The sequence below is a fragment of the Salvelinus sp. IW2-2015 genome, linkage group LG30 (assembly GCF_002910315.2).
Source record: "Salvelinus sp. IW2-2015 linkage group LG30, ASM291031v2, whole genome shotgun sequence".
NCBI lineage: Eukaryota > Metazoa > Chordata > Actinopteri > Salmoniformes > Salmonidae > Salvelinus > Salvelinus sp. IW2-2015.
The window spans coordinates 9,300,573-9,318,697 of record NC_036869.1 but is presented as its reverse complement, the minus strand read 5'-3'; the positions used below and the strand labels follow the sequence as shown (position 1 = coordinate 9,318,697).

Below are 18,125 nucleotides of genomic sequence, written 5' to 3'. Positions count from 1 at the left end.
CCGTCTCACTTGCCCAAGAGAGGTTAAATCCTTCAGCTTTCTGCTCTTGCACTTTTTAACTTGTTAAGTGGATTGCATTTCTCACTTTTAGTGATATGGTGTGTGTGTGTGTGTGTGTGTGTGTGGTGGTGTGTGTGTGTGTGTGTGTGTGTGTGTGTGTGTGTGTGTGTGTGTGTGTGTGTTGGTGTGTGTCTGTGGTCTGTGTGTCTGTGAGCGTGTGTGTGGGTGTGGGTGCCTGTGTGTGAACGTGTGTGCGTGTGTATGTATGTATGCGGGCATGCGTGTGTGTGTGTTGTCGCTAAACTCTGCAGGATAAAATCCAACATGCTGTATCAGATGATTGGCACTCCAGCAACAGCATAACTTTTCCTAAGTCTGTTGAAATTAAAGTAGTACTTGTTTGATTTCTCCATCTTACCTTGATCTCTGACAGAAATCCCTCAGCATCCACACACTGTACCCTTCAAGAAGGTTGATCCTATAGTGTCTGTGCCTGTCTGTGTCTGAAGTACAGAACTGGRTGGTGAGAAAGGACGATAGGACTCTCTCCCAGGAGAAAGATGGATGGATGAGAGGAACTAGTGCAGGTGAATGATAAAGTGATTTTCTTTGGTGGTCAAATTCTCAAACACGATGCACATACTTCCCAAAAAACTTTAAGGTCTTTTGAAACACATAATCGACAGAGTTACCCTTGAAACCATTACTATTTTTTCCAGAAAAGAGTTGAGTGAGTCATTCATTTTGAAAGGTGACTTTTAACTTACTAACTTACTAATTTACAATATATACAGTGCGTTCAGAAAGTATTCAGACCCCTTGACTTTTGCCAAATTTTGTTGTGTTACTGCCTAAATTTAAAATGGATTAAATGTAGATGTTTTTGTCACTGGGTTACACACAATACCCCATAATGTCAAAGTGGAATTATGTTTTTCGAAATGTTTGTAAATTAATAAAAAATTAAAAGTTGACTCGAGTCAATATTCAGTATTCAACCCTTTTGTTATAACAAGCCTAAATAAATTCAGGAGTAAAAAACAGCTTGACAAGTCACATAATAAGTTGCATGGACTCACTCTGTGTGCAATAATAGTCTTTAACATGATTTTAGAATGACAATCTCATCTCTTTACCCAACACATACAATTATCTGTAAGGTCCCTCTGTCAAGCAGGGAATTTCAAACACAGATTCAACCACAAAGACCAGGGAGGTTTTCCAATGTCTCAGAAAGAAGGGCTCCTATTGGTAGATGGGTAAAACATATATAGTTGAAGTCGGAAGTTTATATACACTTAGGTTGGAGTCATGAAAACTCGTTTTTCAACCACTCCACAAATTTCTTGTTAACAAACTATAGTTTTGGCAAGTCGGTTAGGACATCTACTTTGCGCATCTACTTTGCCCAATTGTTTACAGACAGATTATTTCACTTATCGTTCACTGTATRACTATTCCAGTGGGTCAGAAGTTTACATACACTAAGTTGACTGTGCCTTTAAACAGCTTGGAAAATTCCAGAAAATGATGTCATGGCTTTAGAAGCTTCTGATAGGCTAATTGACATAATTTGAGTCAATTGGAGGTGTACCTGTGGATGTATTTCAAGGCCTACCTTTAAATCAGTGCTTCTTTGCTTGACATCATGGGAAAATCAAAAGAAATCAGCCAAGACCTCAGAAAAAAATTTGTAGACCTCCACAAGTCTGGTTCATCCTTGGGAGCAATTTCCAAACGCCTGAAGGTACCACGTTCATCTGTACAAACAATAGTACGCAAGTATAAACACCATGGGCCCACGTAGCCGTCATACCATTCAGGAAGGAGACGCGTTCTGTCTCCTAGAGATGAACGTACTTTGGTGCGAAAAGTGCAAATCAATCTCAGAACAACCGCAAAGGACCTTGTGAAGATGCTGGAGGAAACCGGTACAAAAGTATCTATATCCACAGTAAAACAAGTTCTATGTTGACATAACCTGAAAGGCCACTCAGCAAGGAAGAAGCCAGTCCTCCAAAACCGCCATAAAAAAWGCCAGACCACGGTTTTCAAGTGCACATGGGGACAAAGTACGTACTTTTTAGAGAAATGTCTGATGAAACAAAAATAGAACTGTTTGGCCATAATGACCATCGTTATGTTTGGAGGAAAAAAGGGGAGACTTGAAGAACACCATCCCAACCGTGAAGCACGGGGGTGGCAGCATCATGTTGTTGGGGTGCTTTGCTGCAAGAGGGACTGGTGCACTTCACAAAGTAGATGACATCATGAGGTAGGAAAATGATTTAGATATATTGAAGCAACATCTCAAGACATCAGTCAGGAAGTTAAAGCTTGGTCACAAATGAGTCTTCCAAATGGACAATGACCCCAAGCATACTTCCAAAGTTGTGGCAATATGGCTTAAGGACAACAAAGTCAAGGTATTGGAGTGGCCCTGACAAAGCCCTGACCTCAATCCCATAGAAAATGTGTGGCAGAACTGAAAAAGCGTGTGCGAGCAAGGAGGCCTACAAACCTGACTCAGTTACACCAGCTCTGTCAGGAGGAATGGACCAAAATTCACCCAACTTATTGTGGGAAACTTGTGGAAGGCTACCCGAAACATTTGACCCAAGTTAAACAATTTAAGGGCAATGCTACCAAATACTTATTGAGTGTATGTAAACTTCTGACCCACTGGGAATGTGATGAAATAAATAAAAGCTGAAATAAATCATTCTCTCTACTATTATTCTGACATTTCACATTCTTAAAATAAAGTGGTGATCCAAACTGACCTAAGACAGGGAATTTTTACTAGAAATAAATCAGGAATTGTGAAAAACTGAGTTTAAATGTATTTGGCTAAGGTGTATGTAAACTTCCGACTTCATTTGTATATCCCTTAGTTACTAATAGTGAATAGTGAAGTTACTAATTACACTCTGGATGGTGTATCAATGCACTCAGTCACTACAAAGATACAGGCGTTTTTCCTAACTCAGTTGCCAGCGAGGAGGGAAACTGCTCAGGGATTTCACTATGAGGCCAATGTGCTGTATTGGATTTGCCACAAACAACACCTTGTATTCAGGACAAAACGTTATTTTTTAAATGAAATTGCTTTGCCCCATTTTTTTGCAGTATTACTTTAGTGCCTTGTTACAAACAGGACGCATGTTTTGAAATATTTTTGTTCTGTACAGGGTTCCTTCTTTTCACTCGGTCAACTAGATTAGTGTAGTGGAGAAACTACAATGTTGTTTAACCATCCTCACTATTCTCTTATTACAGCCATTAAACTCTGTAACTGTTTTAAAGTCACCATTACTGAGTACCACTCTCCATATTTTCAAGCACAGTGGTGGCTGCATCATGTTATTGGTATGCTTGTAATCATTAAGGACTGGGGAGTTTTTCAGGATAAAAAAGAAACAGAATGGAGCTAAGCACAGGCAAAATCCTAGAGGAAAAGCTGGTTCAGTCTGCTTTCCACCAGACACTGGAAGACAAATTCACTTTTCAGCAGGATAATAACCTAAAACACAAGGGCAATTCTACCCTGGAGTTGCTTACCAACAAGACAGTGAGTGGCTAAGTTACAGTTTGGACATAAATCTACTTGAAAATCTGTGTCAAGACCTGAAAATGGTTGTCTAGCAATGATCAACAACCAATTTGACAGAGCTTGAAGAATTCTGAAAAGAATAATGGGCAAATGTTGCACAATCCAGTTGTGGAAAGCTCTTAGAGACTTAAAGAGAAAGACAGCTGTAATCTCTGCTAAAGGTGCTTGTACAAAGTATTGACTCAGGGGTGTGAATACTTATGTAAATTAGATATTTCTGTGTTAGCAAAACTTTATCAAAACATGTTTTCACTTTGTAATTATAGAGTATTGTGTGTAGATGGTTGAGAGAAAAAACTATTAAATCCATTTTGAATTCAGGCGGTAACACAACAATAAGTCAAGGAGTATGAATACTTTCTGAAGGCATACTTCAATTCCATCCTATTTAGAAGGGTATCCTCGACTGCCTGTTTCAAAACACAGTTCCACACTGTCTCCTTTTTAATTAAATGATCAAAGTATTAAATATTACGTTTGACAGGAAGACATGAGAGGCGTTGCACATGATAAAGGTAAGATAACCACTAGTGGATCATGCTGTGAAGGTAACTCTCCTGTCCAGAAAATGAGAAAAGCACTGTCCTTGAAATCAACCACTTGATGTGAGTGGCATGCATCATCAACCAACCCACTAAAGAACTGAGTACATTTAGCCATTGGAGTGTGTGTGTGTGTGTGGTGTGGTGTTGTGTGTGTGTGTGTGTGTGTGTGTGTGTGTGTGTGTGTGTGTGTGTGTGTGTGTGTGTGTGTGTGTGTGTGTGTGTGTGTGTGTGTGTGTGTGTGTGTGGTGGTGTGTGTGTGTGTGTGTGTGTGTGTGTGTGTGTGTGTGTGTTGTAGCGATCATGTTGCTCCATTCCATTGTCAGCGACAAGAACAGTTTACGTTTCACAGGTTATTGCCGCTCTTTGATTGCATCAGCAGTTAGGGCGCATGTCCACTTCACGCTCCATTAGCCCTGAGGGAAAGAAGACATTCCTCCTCTTTCTCCCCCATAGACTCACAGAGAACGTGATGGTCTCTATTCTTCTGCACTCCTTCTCCTGGTTTGGTCTGGCCTCCCCATAGAGAACGTGCCAAACTCATTCCATGGAGGGCCGAGGGCTGCGGGTTTTTTCTCCTCCCTTGTACTTGACTGATGAAGTAAGGTCACTGATTAGTAAGGAACTCCCCACACCTGGTCTTAATTGAAAGGAAAAAACAAAAACCAGCAGACACTTGGCCCTCCATGGAATGAGTTTGACACCCTTACCATAGGGATACTGTATAATGTACAGTATATAGTGTTTTATTTAATTCTGTTCTCCCACACTGAGCAGAGAACAAAGGAACCATTCCCCTCCTCCATGTGTTGCTGTGATGAGGTTGTGTACCTTAGCTTACTCCATTCCTGTAGTGAAAAGGGGATAATACCTAGTCAGTTGCACAATGGAATTTATTCAACCAAAATGTGTGTTCCGCATTTAACCGACGCTATCTTAATCAGAAAGGTGCGGTCTTAATTGACGTCTAGGTGATCGGTGCCCGGGGAGCAGTTGTTGCTGCTACCTAACCCCAGCAGGTGCCCTGTCCTTCCTATTAACTGCGCTAGGATGCTAATGTAGTTTACTCGTGTGCTATTGAAGACAGTGATGATGATGGTTATGTGATAAGAAACATTGTACAGGTAGCTAGGTACTGTGGGTTTGGTAGCACTTTATTTTATGGTACTGCTTCTGTTGGTATTTACATGGTATTTTAGAGGAAATTCTCTCCTCAGTCAGAGGGAACCAGGCTCAGGAGGCCCATGCTTCATCTTGTGCCTCGTAGATACCCTTACGGAATTTCACATGTGAACATGTGAAATGTTCCAAAAACACATGTTTTCAGATGAGTTCCACGTGACATCATGTGGTTTTTCTGTGAAGGTAACCAGCTCCATGTTCAGAGTTTGGGCACAAAGGAGTGGGTGTGTGTTTGTTTTTGTGTGCGGGTGCATGTGTGCGTGCGTACATGCGTGTGTATGTCTGCGTGGGGCCAGTTAGTGATGTTAGAGAGTATGATATGGAGCTGATATGGAGAAGTAATTTCAGGACATTGGCCCCTACAGTCACATTTCCCCTGCTCTGGTCTCTGACATAGAGACTTCAGAAAGCTGGCTGGCTTGCTTAACATCATCTGTGTTTCACTGGTGTCTGACCACACACCATCTCCACTGGGGGATGGTATGAGTTTGTATGGTGTGTGGAGGGGGATGGTAATATATCACTGACTCCCAGAGAGGGGGGACATTCATGGCGAGGCGAGCTCTAGGGGAGAACTTCCCCAGTACAATCAATTATCCAGCACTCCAAGCAAATGACCAGGAGCAGATACGTCCTAGTGATGCATCAGACAACAGGCCTGGAAAATAGATGGGTTTTTAATACCTACGGACCGATGAAGCGAGGAGGAGGGAGGGATGGAGGGAATACATCTAGCGAGGGAGACCGTTGTCCATCTTATCACAACCCCCTTCTACTGGAGATATTACTACTGCTTTTTACTCCAAATGAAAGACAAAAAAATGTATCTTCCTTCCCTCGTTCTATGGATAAGTATTTTCCTCTTGAATCACTTTTTATTTGATTGACCCTGTAGGACAGATGCTATGTAAAGGGTCAGGGCCTTAGGGGCTCCTTTTAGAACTAGTAATAGATTAACATGAGAACACATACTTTTATTCCTAGTTAAAGACACAGACTAGACTGTGTTCACACAGGCAGCACAATTCTGATCTTTCTATTCACTAATTGGTCTTTTGACAATAATTGGTTAAAAGATCAGAATTGGGCTGCCTTTTAAATGCAGGTAAAGACACCATAGACAGTAGTTGTAGTGGAGTTTGTAAACTATGGTGAAGTGTACACTATGCCGAATGAAATGTGCAATAAATAACCAGGTCTATTGTAACATTGAATTTATTCTCAATTACTTTCCTGGCTGAATAAAAGTTTAAATAAATGCAGTAAGGGCCTCCCGGGTGGCGCAGTGGTCTAAGGCACTGCATCGCAGTGCTAGCTGCGCCACCAGAGATTCTGGGTTCGAGTCCAGGCTGTCGCAGCCGGCCGCGACTGGGAGGCCCATGGGGGCGACGCACAATTGGCCCAGTGTTGTCCAGGTTAGGGAGGGTTTGGCCGGCAGGGATATCCTTGTCTCATCGCGCACTAGCGACTCCTGTGGCGGGACTGGCGCAGTGCACGCTGACCAGGTGTTTCCTCCGACACATCATTGGTGCAGCTGGATGGATGGGCATTGTGTCAAGAAGCAGTGCGGCTTGGTTGGGTTGTGTTTCGGAGGATGCATGGCTCTCGACCTTCGCCTCTCCCGAGTAGGTACGGGAGTTGCAGCAATGAGACAAGACTAACTACTACCAATTGGATACCACGAAATTGGGGAGAAAAAAGGGGGTTAAAAAAAWATATAAAAAAWAAAAAWATGCAGTATGACCCTCTTGGTAATCATGGGTAGAGTGTGCACTACTGTGGTAATCATGGGTAGAGTGTGCACTACTGTGGTAATCTAGGTAAGTGTGCACTACTGTGGTAATCTAGGGTAGAGTGTGCACTACTGGTGGTAAATCATTGGGTAGAGTGTGCACTACTGTGGTAATCATGGGTAGAGTGTGCACTACTGTGGTAATCTAGGGTAGAGTGTGCACTACTGTGGTAATCTAGGGTAGAGTGTGCACTACTGTGGTAATCATGGGTAGAGTGTGCACTACTGTGGTAATCATGGGTAGAGTGTGCACTACTGTGGTAATCTAGGGTAGAGTGTGCACTACTGTGGTAATCTAGGGTAGAGTGTGCACTACTGTGGTAATCATGGGTAGATGTGTGCACTACTGTGGTAATCATGGGTAGAGTGTGCACTACTGTGTGTAATCTAGGGTAGAGTGTGCACTACTGTGGTAATCTAGGGTAGAGTGTGCACTACTGTGGTAATCATGGTAGAGTGTGCACTACTGTGGTAATCTGGGTAGAGTGTGCACTACTGTGGTAATCATGGGTAGAGTGTGCACTACTGTGGTATCATGGGTAGAGTGTGCACTACTGTGTGTAATCTAGGTAGAGTGTGCACTACTGTGGTAATCTAGGGTAGAGTGTGCACTACTGTGGTTCATGGGTAGAGTGTGCACTACTGTGTAATCATGGGTAGAGTGTGCACTACTGTGGTAATCTAGGGTAGAGTGTGCACTACTGTGGTAATCATGGGTAGAGTGTGCACTACTGTGGTAATCATGGGTAGAGTGTGCACTACTGTGGTAATCATGGGAGAGTGTGCACTACTGTGGTAATCTAGGGTAGAGTGTGCACTACTGTGGTACATTGGGTAGAGTGTGCACTACTGTGGTAATCATGGGTAGAGTGTGCACTACTGTGGTAATCATGGGTGAGTGTGCACTACTGTGGTAATCATGGGTAGAGTGTGCACTACTGTGGTAATCTAGGGTAGAGTGTGCACTACTGTGGTAATCATGGGTAGAGTGTGCCACTACTGTGGTAATCTAGGGTAGAGTGTGCACTACTGTGGTATCTAGGTAGAGGTGTACTACTGGTAATCTATGGTAGAGTGTGCACTACTGTGGTAATCTAGGTAGAGTGTGCACTACTGTGGTAATCTAGGGTAGAGTGTGCACTACTGTGGTAATCATGGGTAGAGTGTGCACTACTGTGGTAATCTAGGGTAGAGTGTGCACTACTGTGGTAATCTAGGGTAGAGTGTGCACTACTGTGGTAATCTAGGGTAGAGTGTGCACTACTGTGGTAATCTAGGTAGAGTGTCGCACTACTGTGGTAATCTAGGGTAGAGTGTGCACTGCTGTGGTAATCATGGGTAGAGTGTGCACTACTGTGGTAATCTAGGGTAGAGTGTGCATTACTGTGGTAATCATGGGTAGAGTGTGCACTACTGTGGTAATCTAGGGTAGAGTGTGCACTACTGTGGTAATCATGGGTAGAGTGTGCACTACTGTGGTAATCATAGGGTAAGGTGTGCACTACTGTGGTAATCATGGGTAGAGTGTGCACTACTGTGGTAATCTAGGCTGGAGTGTGCACTACTGTGGTAATCTAGGGTAGAGTGTGCACTACTGTGGTAATCTAGGGTAGAGTGTGCACTACTGTGGTAATCTAGGGTAGAGTTTGGCACTACTGTGGTATCTAGGGTAGAGTGTGCACTACTGTGGTAATCTAGGGTGAGTGTGCACTACTGTGGTAATCTAGGGTAGAGTGGTGCACTACTGTGGTAATCTAGGGTAGAGTGTGCCCTACTGTGTGTAATCTAGGGTAGAGTGTGCACTACTGTGGTAATCTAGGGAGAGTGTGCACTACTTGTGGTAATCTAGGTGAGTGTGCACTACTGTGGTAATCTAGGCTGGAGTGTGCACTACTGTGGTAATCTAGGGTGGGTGTGCACTACGTGTTTGTAAGTATCTAGGGTAGAGTGTTGCAACTACTGTGGTAAATCTTAGGGTAGGAGTGTGCACTACTGTGGTAATCTAGGGTAGAGTGTGCACTACTGTGGTAATCTAAAGTGGAGTGTGCACTACTGTGGTAATCTAGGGTGGGCTATGTACTCCTATAGTTATCTAGGGTGGAGTGTTCACTACTGTGGTATTCTAGGGTGGAGTGTGCACTACTGTGGTAATCTAGGCTGGAGTGTGCACTACTGTGCAGTTTTCAGCTGAAGTGATCTTGGCCGCCGTGTGAAGAGGCTGTTAAATAAAGACACTTTGCCGCGCCGCGACACTCACTCACACTCTCACTTCAAGGCATGCTGCCACGCTTTATATGACCACTGCTCTCCAGGACACTCAGCTAATCCTCATCTGGTCAATGAGCTACGTCCTGTTCACCCTCCCTCCCTTCCTCCAGTCGTCCCTCCCCCTCTCCCTTCCTGTCGCCTTCCCTCTCCTTCTCCTTCCCTCCTGTCCTCTCTCTATCCCTCCCACCTGTCCTCCCTCTTCCTCTCTCCTGTCCTCCCTCCCTCTCTCCCTCCCTATCTTTCTCTCTGGCTGCTGGAGTAGTCGACAGACAGACAGCTTTCTGGGCTGGTGGATGCCTGGGATAACACACACACACACACCGCGTTAACGTTTCGTAAAGAGGGCTGCGGGTTGGACCATCTGTGTGGACCATCCACCCGGCGCCACGGCAAACTAACAGATGCACCAGTAAATAAACAGTATATTTCTTCATGGCGACCAGTTGCCACATCCCATAATACCAAGGCAGCCTTTAACACCCACCAGGTGGGGAGCGATGAACGACACATAACTCTACCCACGCCAGCAGAGAGAGTTACACTTAATGGTGGTGTGTGTGTGTTTGCATGTGTGTGCATGTGTGTGTGTGTGTCAGTTGGGAGACACTTGCACGGTGATGTTATGACCTTGCAGCAGGGTGGATGATACAATAGTTAAACCAGCTGAGCTACCAGCGGTAACACAGTGGTACTGTATACGGCCAGCAGTGGTACTGTAACAGCCAGCAGTGGTACTGTATCCAGCCAGCAGTGGTACTGTATACGGCCAGCAGTGGTACTGTATAGCATTGGTACTGTATCCAGCCAGCAGTGGTACTGTATCTGCCCAGCAGTGGTACTGTATCTGCCCAGCAGTGGTACTGTATCTGCCCAGCAGTGGTACTGTATACGGCCAGCAGTGTACTGGTATTTGGCCAGCAGTGGTACTCGTATCCGGCCAGCAGTGGACTGTATCCGCCAGCAGTAGGACTTGGTATTTGGCAGCAGTGTACTGTATCGGCCACGAGTGTACTGTGTATTGGCCAGCACCATGGGTACTGATAATCGGCCCAGCAGTGGTACTGTATCTGCACGCAGCAGTGGTACCGTATGCCAGCAGTGGTACTGTATCCCGGCCAGCAGTGGTACGGTATACGGCCAGCAGTGGTATGTATTACGCCAGCAGTGATGCTACTGATGGCCTCAGTGTTACTGCTATACGGCCAGTTAGTGGTAACTGGCTTATGGCCGATCAGTGTACTTCAGCGTAGTGTACGAGGCGCGGTCGTACTGCACACGTGGGTACTGTATACGGCGGCCAGAGTGATTCTCTGTTGGCCAGCAGTGTACTGCATACGGCAGTATGGACTGCACTAGTGCCAGTAATGGCGTACTGCAATACGGCCATGAACATGGTACTGTAACGGCCAGCATGATTCTCTGTATGGCCAGCATGTGACTGCATACAGCCATGAGTGGTACTGCATATGGCAGCAGTGTTCATCCTCAGTGGTAAAGCTTGCATACGCACCAGCATAGTGGTACTGTAAATACGGCCAGCAGGATGTCTCTGAATGGCCAGCAGTGGTAACGTATATATGAACGGCAGCATGATTTCCTGTAATTGCACGGCAAGTGGGTGACTAGGGTATCCGGCACATGGATACTCGCTAGCGCAGCAGTGGTACTGCATACGGCCAGTAGTGGTACTGCATATGGCCAGCAGTGGTACTGCATACGGCCAGCAGTGGTACTGTATCCGGCCAGCAGTGATTCTCTGTATAGCCAGCAGTGGTACTGCATACGGCCAGCAGTGGTACTGCATATGGCCAGCAGTGATTCTCTGTATGGCCTTCAGTGGTACTGTATACCGCCAGCAGTGATTCTCTGTATGGCCAGCAGTGGTACTGTTTATGGCCAGCAGTGATTCTCTTTATTGCCTCAGTGGTACTGTATACCAGTGTTGTAGTACTCGAGACATGTCTCGAGACCAGATATTGAGTGTCTCGGTCTTGTGTAGGTGTCGAATACATTTGTACTCGTTCTTGACTCGGTTTCGGACAGTGAGGACTCTTAATTTCTTCCCGAGACGAGTTGAGACCAGCGGAGAAAAAAAACACTTTGCCAGGCCAAAATATATGCATTCCTTTCTTGAAATGTTCATATCTTAACAGCCTTATCTATTATAAACATGTTTGCGCAGTAGCGAACCTATAGGACTTCAGTGTGTGACATGTTTGTGATTCTGAAAGGACAGCAACCGTAATACCAGCACACTCATGTAGGAGAGGTCACTTTTTGTAAAACACGAGGGGCCAGTAGTGTACTGAAGGGTATACGCAGGTGTAAGCCGTATATTATTTTATAGAGCTGTCAGTGTCTATGGGGTTCAAAGTTGATGTACTGTGATCCTGCCTCTCCGATTGTCTCTCTCTATTCATTAGTGAAATTAACATTATGTGTGTGTGTTGTGTTTCAATGACCTTAGAAGCTGATTAAGTTAAGTGTGTATATATTTTAGGATTCGTTACTTACACCTGATGTCACAAATAGGGCAACACATCCGAGCGTTCTGTCATAACAACAGCAGTCAAGCACCCAAGCTAACTGMCTAACGTTGGCTAGCTTGCTAGCTACTTCTAGACACAAATGACAGAACAGCTCAATCTGTGTCACGATCGTCTTTAGGTGAAAGAGAGGACCAAGGCGCAGCGTGATATAAATACATCTTCACTTTATTTGAAGAATAAACGAACACGAACACTAACACAAACTAGACAAAACAACAAACGACCGTGAYGCTACAAAACGAAAGTGCAGCCACACGCTACTAACGTCAAACATAGACAATTACCCACAACCTACCTAATGCCTATGGCTGCCTAAATATGACTCTCAATCAGAGACAACTAATGACAGCTGTCTCTAATTGAGAACCAATCCAGGCAACCATAGACATACATAAACACCTACACTGAACACAACCCCATGAAATCTACAAAAAAAAACTATACAATACAAACACCCTATACGAGACAAAAACACACAAACATCCCCCATGTCACACCCTGACCTAAAATAATAAAGAAAACAAAGATAACTAAGGCCAGGGCGTGACAATCTGACCATTTTACTCACCCTAGCAGAGCTGGTTAGGCTGTTTTATGTTATCCAGAGCGTTGGTGACTGCAACTGTGCTGCTGGCAACAGTTTAATTATGCTTTTTTGCCAACGTTTACGGACACCGGCCATATTCAACGGGTATTGAGCGTTCGTAAATGTGTCCGTTATTCTGCGCTCTGGCACACTCAGATGAGAGTGCTCTGAAATCGGAGTAGATAGCCAGAGCGAATTTACCAGCTACATCAAGACTTGTAGCTAGCTAGCTAAACAATGAACCATAATCACAACTCATGACGTTACTACCCTGCATGAATCTGCAAGTAGCTAACCAACCAGGTTCAATGTTAGCTAGCTAACATTAGGCTATAGCTAGCATAACAAATGCCTCTGAGATATGAATAATATTACTACACAGAGCATACATGTAATGTTAGCTAGCGAGCCAGCCAACTAACATTAGCTACCTAGCTATCAGTACACTTTAACTTGAAACAAAAACGACTTTCTGACAAAATTAGAAACGTGTAATATCTGAAAATGTAGCTAGCTAGACTATACATGGATGGACTCTTCTSCCTCTGTCACAGATGCCATGGTTTAGTTTGAAGATGTAATCCAGAGACAGGTGATTTCTCCATCTCTTTAACTATCATACTCTAATTCCACTGATTTCAAAACTCGGTTCTCCAGAAAGTGGAGAGCAACACTTATGCAGTTCTACTACACAACATATAAACAAAAGCAGCGTTAGACAGGATTACCAACACATACTGACCAGCTCAAATGGACAGAAGTGTGCTACATGCAGACCAATCCAAACTCATCTCTTGGCATGTCCTGCCCACTCATGATTTCAGCCAATCATAGCTAGCAGGAAGGTTGCTCGCTTTTTCTGTGGCTAAACCAACTAGGCTCGTAATTTTAAAAATGTATTAGTGTTTACAGATGGCATACAAATTTGTTATTAAGGCACATGAAATTTCACGTTCCAGAAGGCATTTCTGCCAAAAAAACGCATTTAGATAATTTTTTAAAGTTTACGTTCAAATGCCTCTCCTGTGAAGTAGTGACATGCGACATAAGCCTCGTTTCCTGAAACGAGTCACACACTGAGTTTACCAAACATTAGCAACACCTTCCTAATGTTGAGTTGCACCCCATGTTGACTCGAATACTTTCCACAGTCGTGTAAAGTTTTCTGGATGTCCTTTTGGTGGTGTGCCATTCTTGATAGACACGGGAAACTGTTGAGTGTGAAAAACTCAGCAGCGTTGCAGTTCCGGACAAAAACTGGTGTGCCTGGCACTTCAAAGGAACTTAAATATTTTGTCTTTCCCATTCACCGTCTGAATGGCACACATACACAGTCCATGTATCAAGGCTTAAAAATTKTTATTTAACCTGTCTCCTCCCTTTAATCTAGACTGATTGAAGTGGATTTAACAAGTGACTTCAATAAGGGATCATAGCTTTCACCTGGATTCACCTGGTCAGTCTATGTCATGGAAAGAGCAGGTGTTTTAATGTTTTGTAAACTCAGTGTAGGTCAAGAAGGAGATGCCAATATGTAGAGGGTTAGTGACACACACACACACACACACACACACACACACACACACACACACACACACACACACACACACACAGTGGGTTAGTGACACCCCAAAACGAACCAGACAGTCTAATTCCCTTAAATAGACCCTATTGTACCCTGCATGCTGTACAGTATGCCGTCATCATGGTGGGACCTAGGATTGAGATGAACAGAATAGAGGTACATTGGATGTAGTTTATAATCTATACATCTTGTTGCCTTGGTTGCGCTGTAAAGAACAATTACTTTTCCACATAGACTTAACACAATGCGCCTTCAAGGATGCTGGCAGACAGGATACAAACTGAACAAACAAACAATGCTGAAGCCTTCACAGTCTCTGCACAAAATCCCAACAAATGTCTCCTATACTTAATGTATCTAGGCCAGCCCAGCGCTTACAAAACACCTCATAGAAATATATATTTCTCTGTATCTCAATCTTTAAAGGTTGTACACCATTGCTTTTTTTATGCGATTATGAAAGGGCTTTGTATTGTAAAGCAGAGCAGACAGAGGCAGGATGTGCCTGCTTTCTTTTGTGGTAGTCAACCAACCCAGACTAAAAGGAGGTCCCTTGGGGTACGGCAGACAGCGACGGTGGGCCCCCATAATGCAGTTCTGTTCCTCCTCCAGGATCTCGTCCTGATTGGTTGGGAGCATCTGCCGCTGATCAGGGTGCTATGATGTAGGGATGGAGGATGAATCAACACTCTGGGTTGTGTTCATTAGGCACCAAACGGAAGAAAACAGACTTAAACAGGGAGAGACTACCTGGTTCAATATGAAACACAGATTTTCATTTCCCATTACAAAATGTTTTCTGTTGCATGCCCTAATGATCAGGGCCCTGTATTGAGTCAACACTTATCTCCTGTAGCTGGCTGGTGTGTTTGAGGATTCTCATAACTTCAGAACCTCCTGCTGTGTCAGACATCAAACACCAACGTCTCCTCCAATCCCAGAGCTCCGTCACGAACTAGGGGTTTTCCAGGACACCATGCAGAGGGTGCCGGTGTTCACTCTGGTTTCATTCGGGGCCGACAAAAAAAAAGTTGTCTGTTATTTTTTAAACGTGTAACTTTTCATATATAGACACAACCTATGTTTTTTWAAATAAAATTAACTAAATATTCATTGTGCTTTTCTGATGTTTAAGCTCACTGTTTGATGAAATAAGACACAAATTACCCAAGAGGGAGCCAGAGATCAAGATAACCATAAGGGAAAAAACTTAACCTGTCCTGACCATCCTCCTCCCGCTCCTACTGGCTTTCGCAGATTCTGCCTTTGCTCTCCTGAAGTTGCCGGTAATAGGCTACATGAGGAGTCGGCAAACTTTCTCATGTGTAATGCCAATTTATCTTACCATTTCTACCGATCTGTGTGCCAGTTATGGGTTTCATCTGTACATTTTTGTGGAACATTTTCATTTCATTTATAATAACGTCTTCGTATCTCAAAATCATTGTATTGTGGTTAATCAAAATTAGATCCTTATCTAAATGAAAAGGATACAAACCTAAAAAGTAACTTCTATTGCCATTGACAACTCTGTAAAAAATAGCCTATAAAGCCAACAAATAAAAACATTGCAGCCTGCAGGTAGAAAATATCTTGATAAAATAAATATCCTATAAATCACAGTGGCTACACATGGCCTGCCTGCAACGAACTTGAAACATTGTATCAACTAGTGGGTCCAGCCTGAAGGTCCTTGCAACATGGTATAAAATATTCTGTCCCTCAGTTTCCCCAGCCAGTGAGCTTGGCACAGACACAGCTGTTGGCTATTTGCTCATAAAATAGGCCTAATCAGGTGTTTCCACTGGATCAGAGCATGACATTTTTCCCGTTCACGCTGAGTGGTTATCGAAAGGGAGAGAGCTGTAAAGATTTTTCAAATACATTGAGGAATGGATATAAAAACAAACTTAATTAGTTTTTTGTTTGAGGTGAAGAAAACATTACTTTGAGAAGCTCCACAGCTCATTGGTTGTGGCGCATTAACCCAATTAGAAACACTATCTGATCCCCAAATGTTCACATTTATATGCCTACATTTGCACGCAGGCAGGTAGCCATTAGGCCTACTTTAATGCGTAATCAGTTGCACGTCCTTACTCAACATTGACAGGAGCGCTCAAAACAAAAGACAATGACTAAATTGACAAAACTCGTAAATGGAATGAAATAAACCTAAACTTGTTTCTCACAAGTTTAGCATAGGTTGTACGCACTGGAAACAACGTGTCCACTCTGACAATCAGAATGGTAAAAGACTGGAATAATAATATATTGAATGCATTAACAGACATTACCGTAACCAAACAAACATTGTTGATTAGAAATGATAGGAATTAACAGTAAATGTACTAGTGATATACAGTATGTAATAGAGGTCAACCGATTAATTAGGGCCGATTTCAAGTAATTTTTTACACCTTTATTTAACTAGGCAAGTCAGTTAAGAACACATTCTTATTTTCAATGACGGCCTAGGAACGGTGGGTTAACTGCCTTTTTCAGGGGCAGAACAACAGATTTTTACCTTGTCAGCTCAGGGATTCAATCTTGCAACCTTACGGTTAACTAGTCCAACGCTCTAACCACCTGCCTCATGAGGAGCCCGCCTGTTACGCGAATGCAGTAAGAAGCCAAGGTAAGTTGCTAGCTAGCATTAAACTTATCTTATAAAAAACAATCAATCAACTGAGGTCTTTAGTCTATAGGTTCTAAAACTGTTGGACGATTATTCTGCTAGTCATTGCTTATTATTTACTTTATTCCACCATTCTCCCCCCACACATTTATAAGTACAGATTTTGTTCTAGGCATTCTGCTTTGGGCCAACGCTAGCATGATATCTGCCTGTTAATTGATTCAAAGCCTTCAACGTTACGACTCCCGGCAGGTTGGAGGCCGGCATACGGTACTATGAAGTCCCCACTCTGGTGTAACCTCGTGTGATTATGTCCTAAGCTAGTTCAGCCACTGGCGAGTGCGCGCGTAATGAGCGTTTCAAACGTGTCACTTAAGCAATTCTGCAGACTGAGTAGTTGCATTCGCAACTTGCCATACTGGCATAGGGTTAAATTAGAGGCAAGACTCGTTCAGGTCGACTAGATTCACATCCCAAAGGCTTCGAGGTGGACTTGTTTCGATCGATGAAGAGAGATTCACACCTTGGGTTTCACACATTTGACACGAGGTTACGGCGCACGTGTGGAGGGAGAATAGGGAAAAAGAACTTTTAAGACTCGCATTAACAAGCTCTATAGCACGTTCTACGTCAGGTGGCTTTAAACTCTGCTGGCAAATATTAAGCGGTGGCTACTAAAGAACACTGTCAATACAAAATGTCAATTACGGTTCATTCTCGCGCTCGAATTTGATATATACTGTTGCTTCAATTGCAAAGTTGGGTTTTTTATCACCTCAGCCATGAGAGGAAACACATAGTCTCAGTATGCAATTTGTCCTTCATATTATATCAGATAATACACCTAGTAACAACATATCTACGTATACTTCGACGCTATGCAGATGGGAATAGCGCAGTGGATTTTAGTGAAGCGTTCCCTCCTCTCTGCTCTGTCCTGGGCGTACGTCTTCCCCAGTGAAAACTGTTCAGCCCAATCTTCTCTAGGGACAGCCAGCGTTCCAGGCTCTTTGATATGTTCAATTACTCTCTCGTATTTATTGCTTCCCCTTCATTCTGCCGCCTCCCCATCGCAAAAGCCCTTTATATTATTTGATATCCGTTCTACCAATTCCAAGCCAGCCGACAGATGTCAAACAATCGCATACGTAGATATCGGCTATTATGAGTACTAGTATTACAAATTAACTAAGATATGAAGTATGGTGTAAGCCGTGAAGACTCATCTGTTATAAAGGAACCACTAGGACTTGTCATGTTCCCCTTGCAGAGCAAGGAAACATTAAAACGTTAGAAGCTATTTCTTTTACAATGGATACAAATTAGTTGTGCATGCTTTACTTTCTTCTCAACACTGTTGTTTTTTGCAA

At 43.5% G+C, this 18,125-nt stretch overlaps 1 protein-coding gene across 1 annotated transcript in view; it reads left to right on the top strand.

The window, feature by feature from the left end:
- The window catches only part of LOC139022499 (retinoic acid receptor beta-like), a 107,921-nt gene extending 90,790 nt beyond the window's left edge, over nt 1-17,131 (top strand). The window contains exon 4 of the mRNA XM_070436020.1: nt 17,076-17,131. Coding sequence (XP_070292121.1) covers nt 17,076-17,131 — 56 coding nt within the window. The remainder of the gene's footprint in view (nt 1-17,075) is intronic.
- The last annotated feature ends 994 nt before the right edge of the window (nt 17,132-18,125 follow it).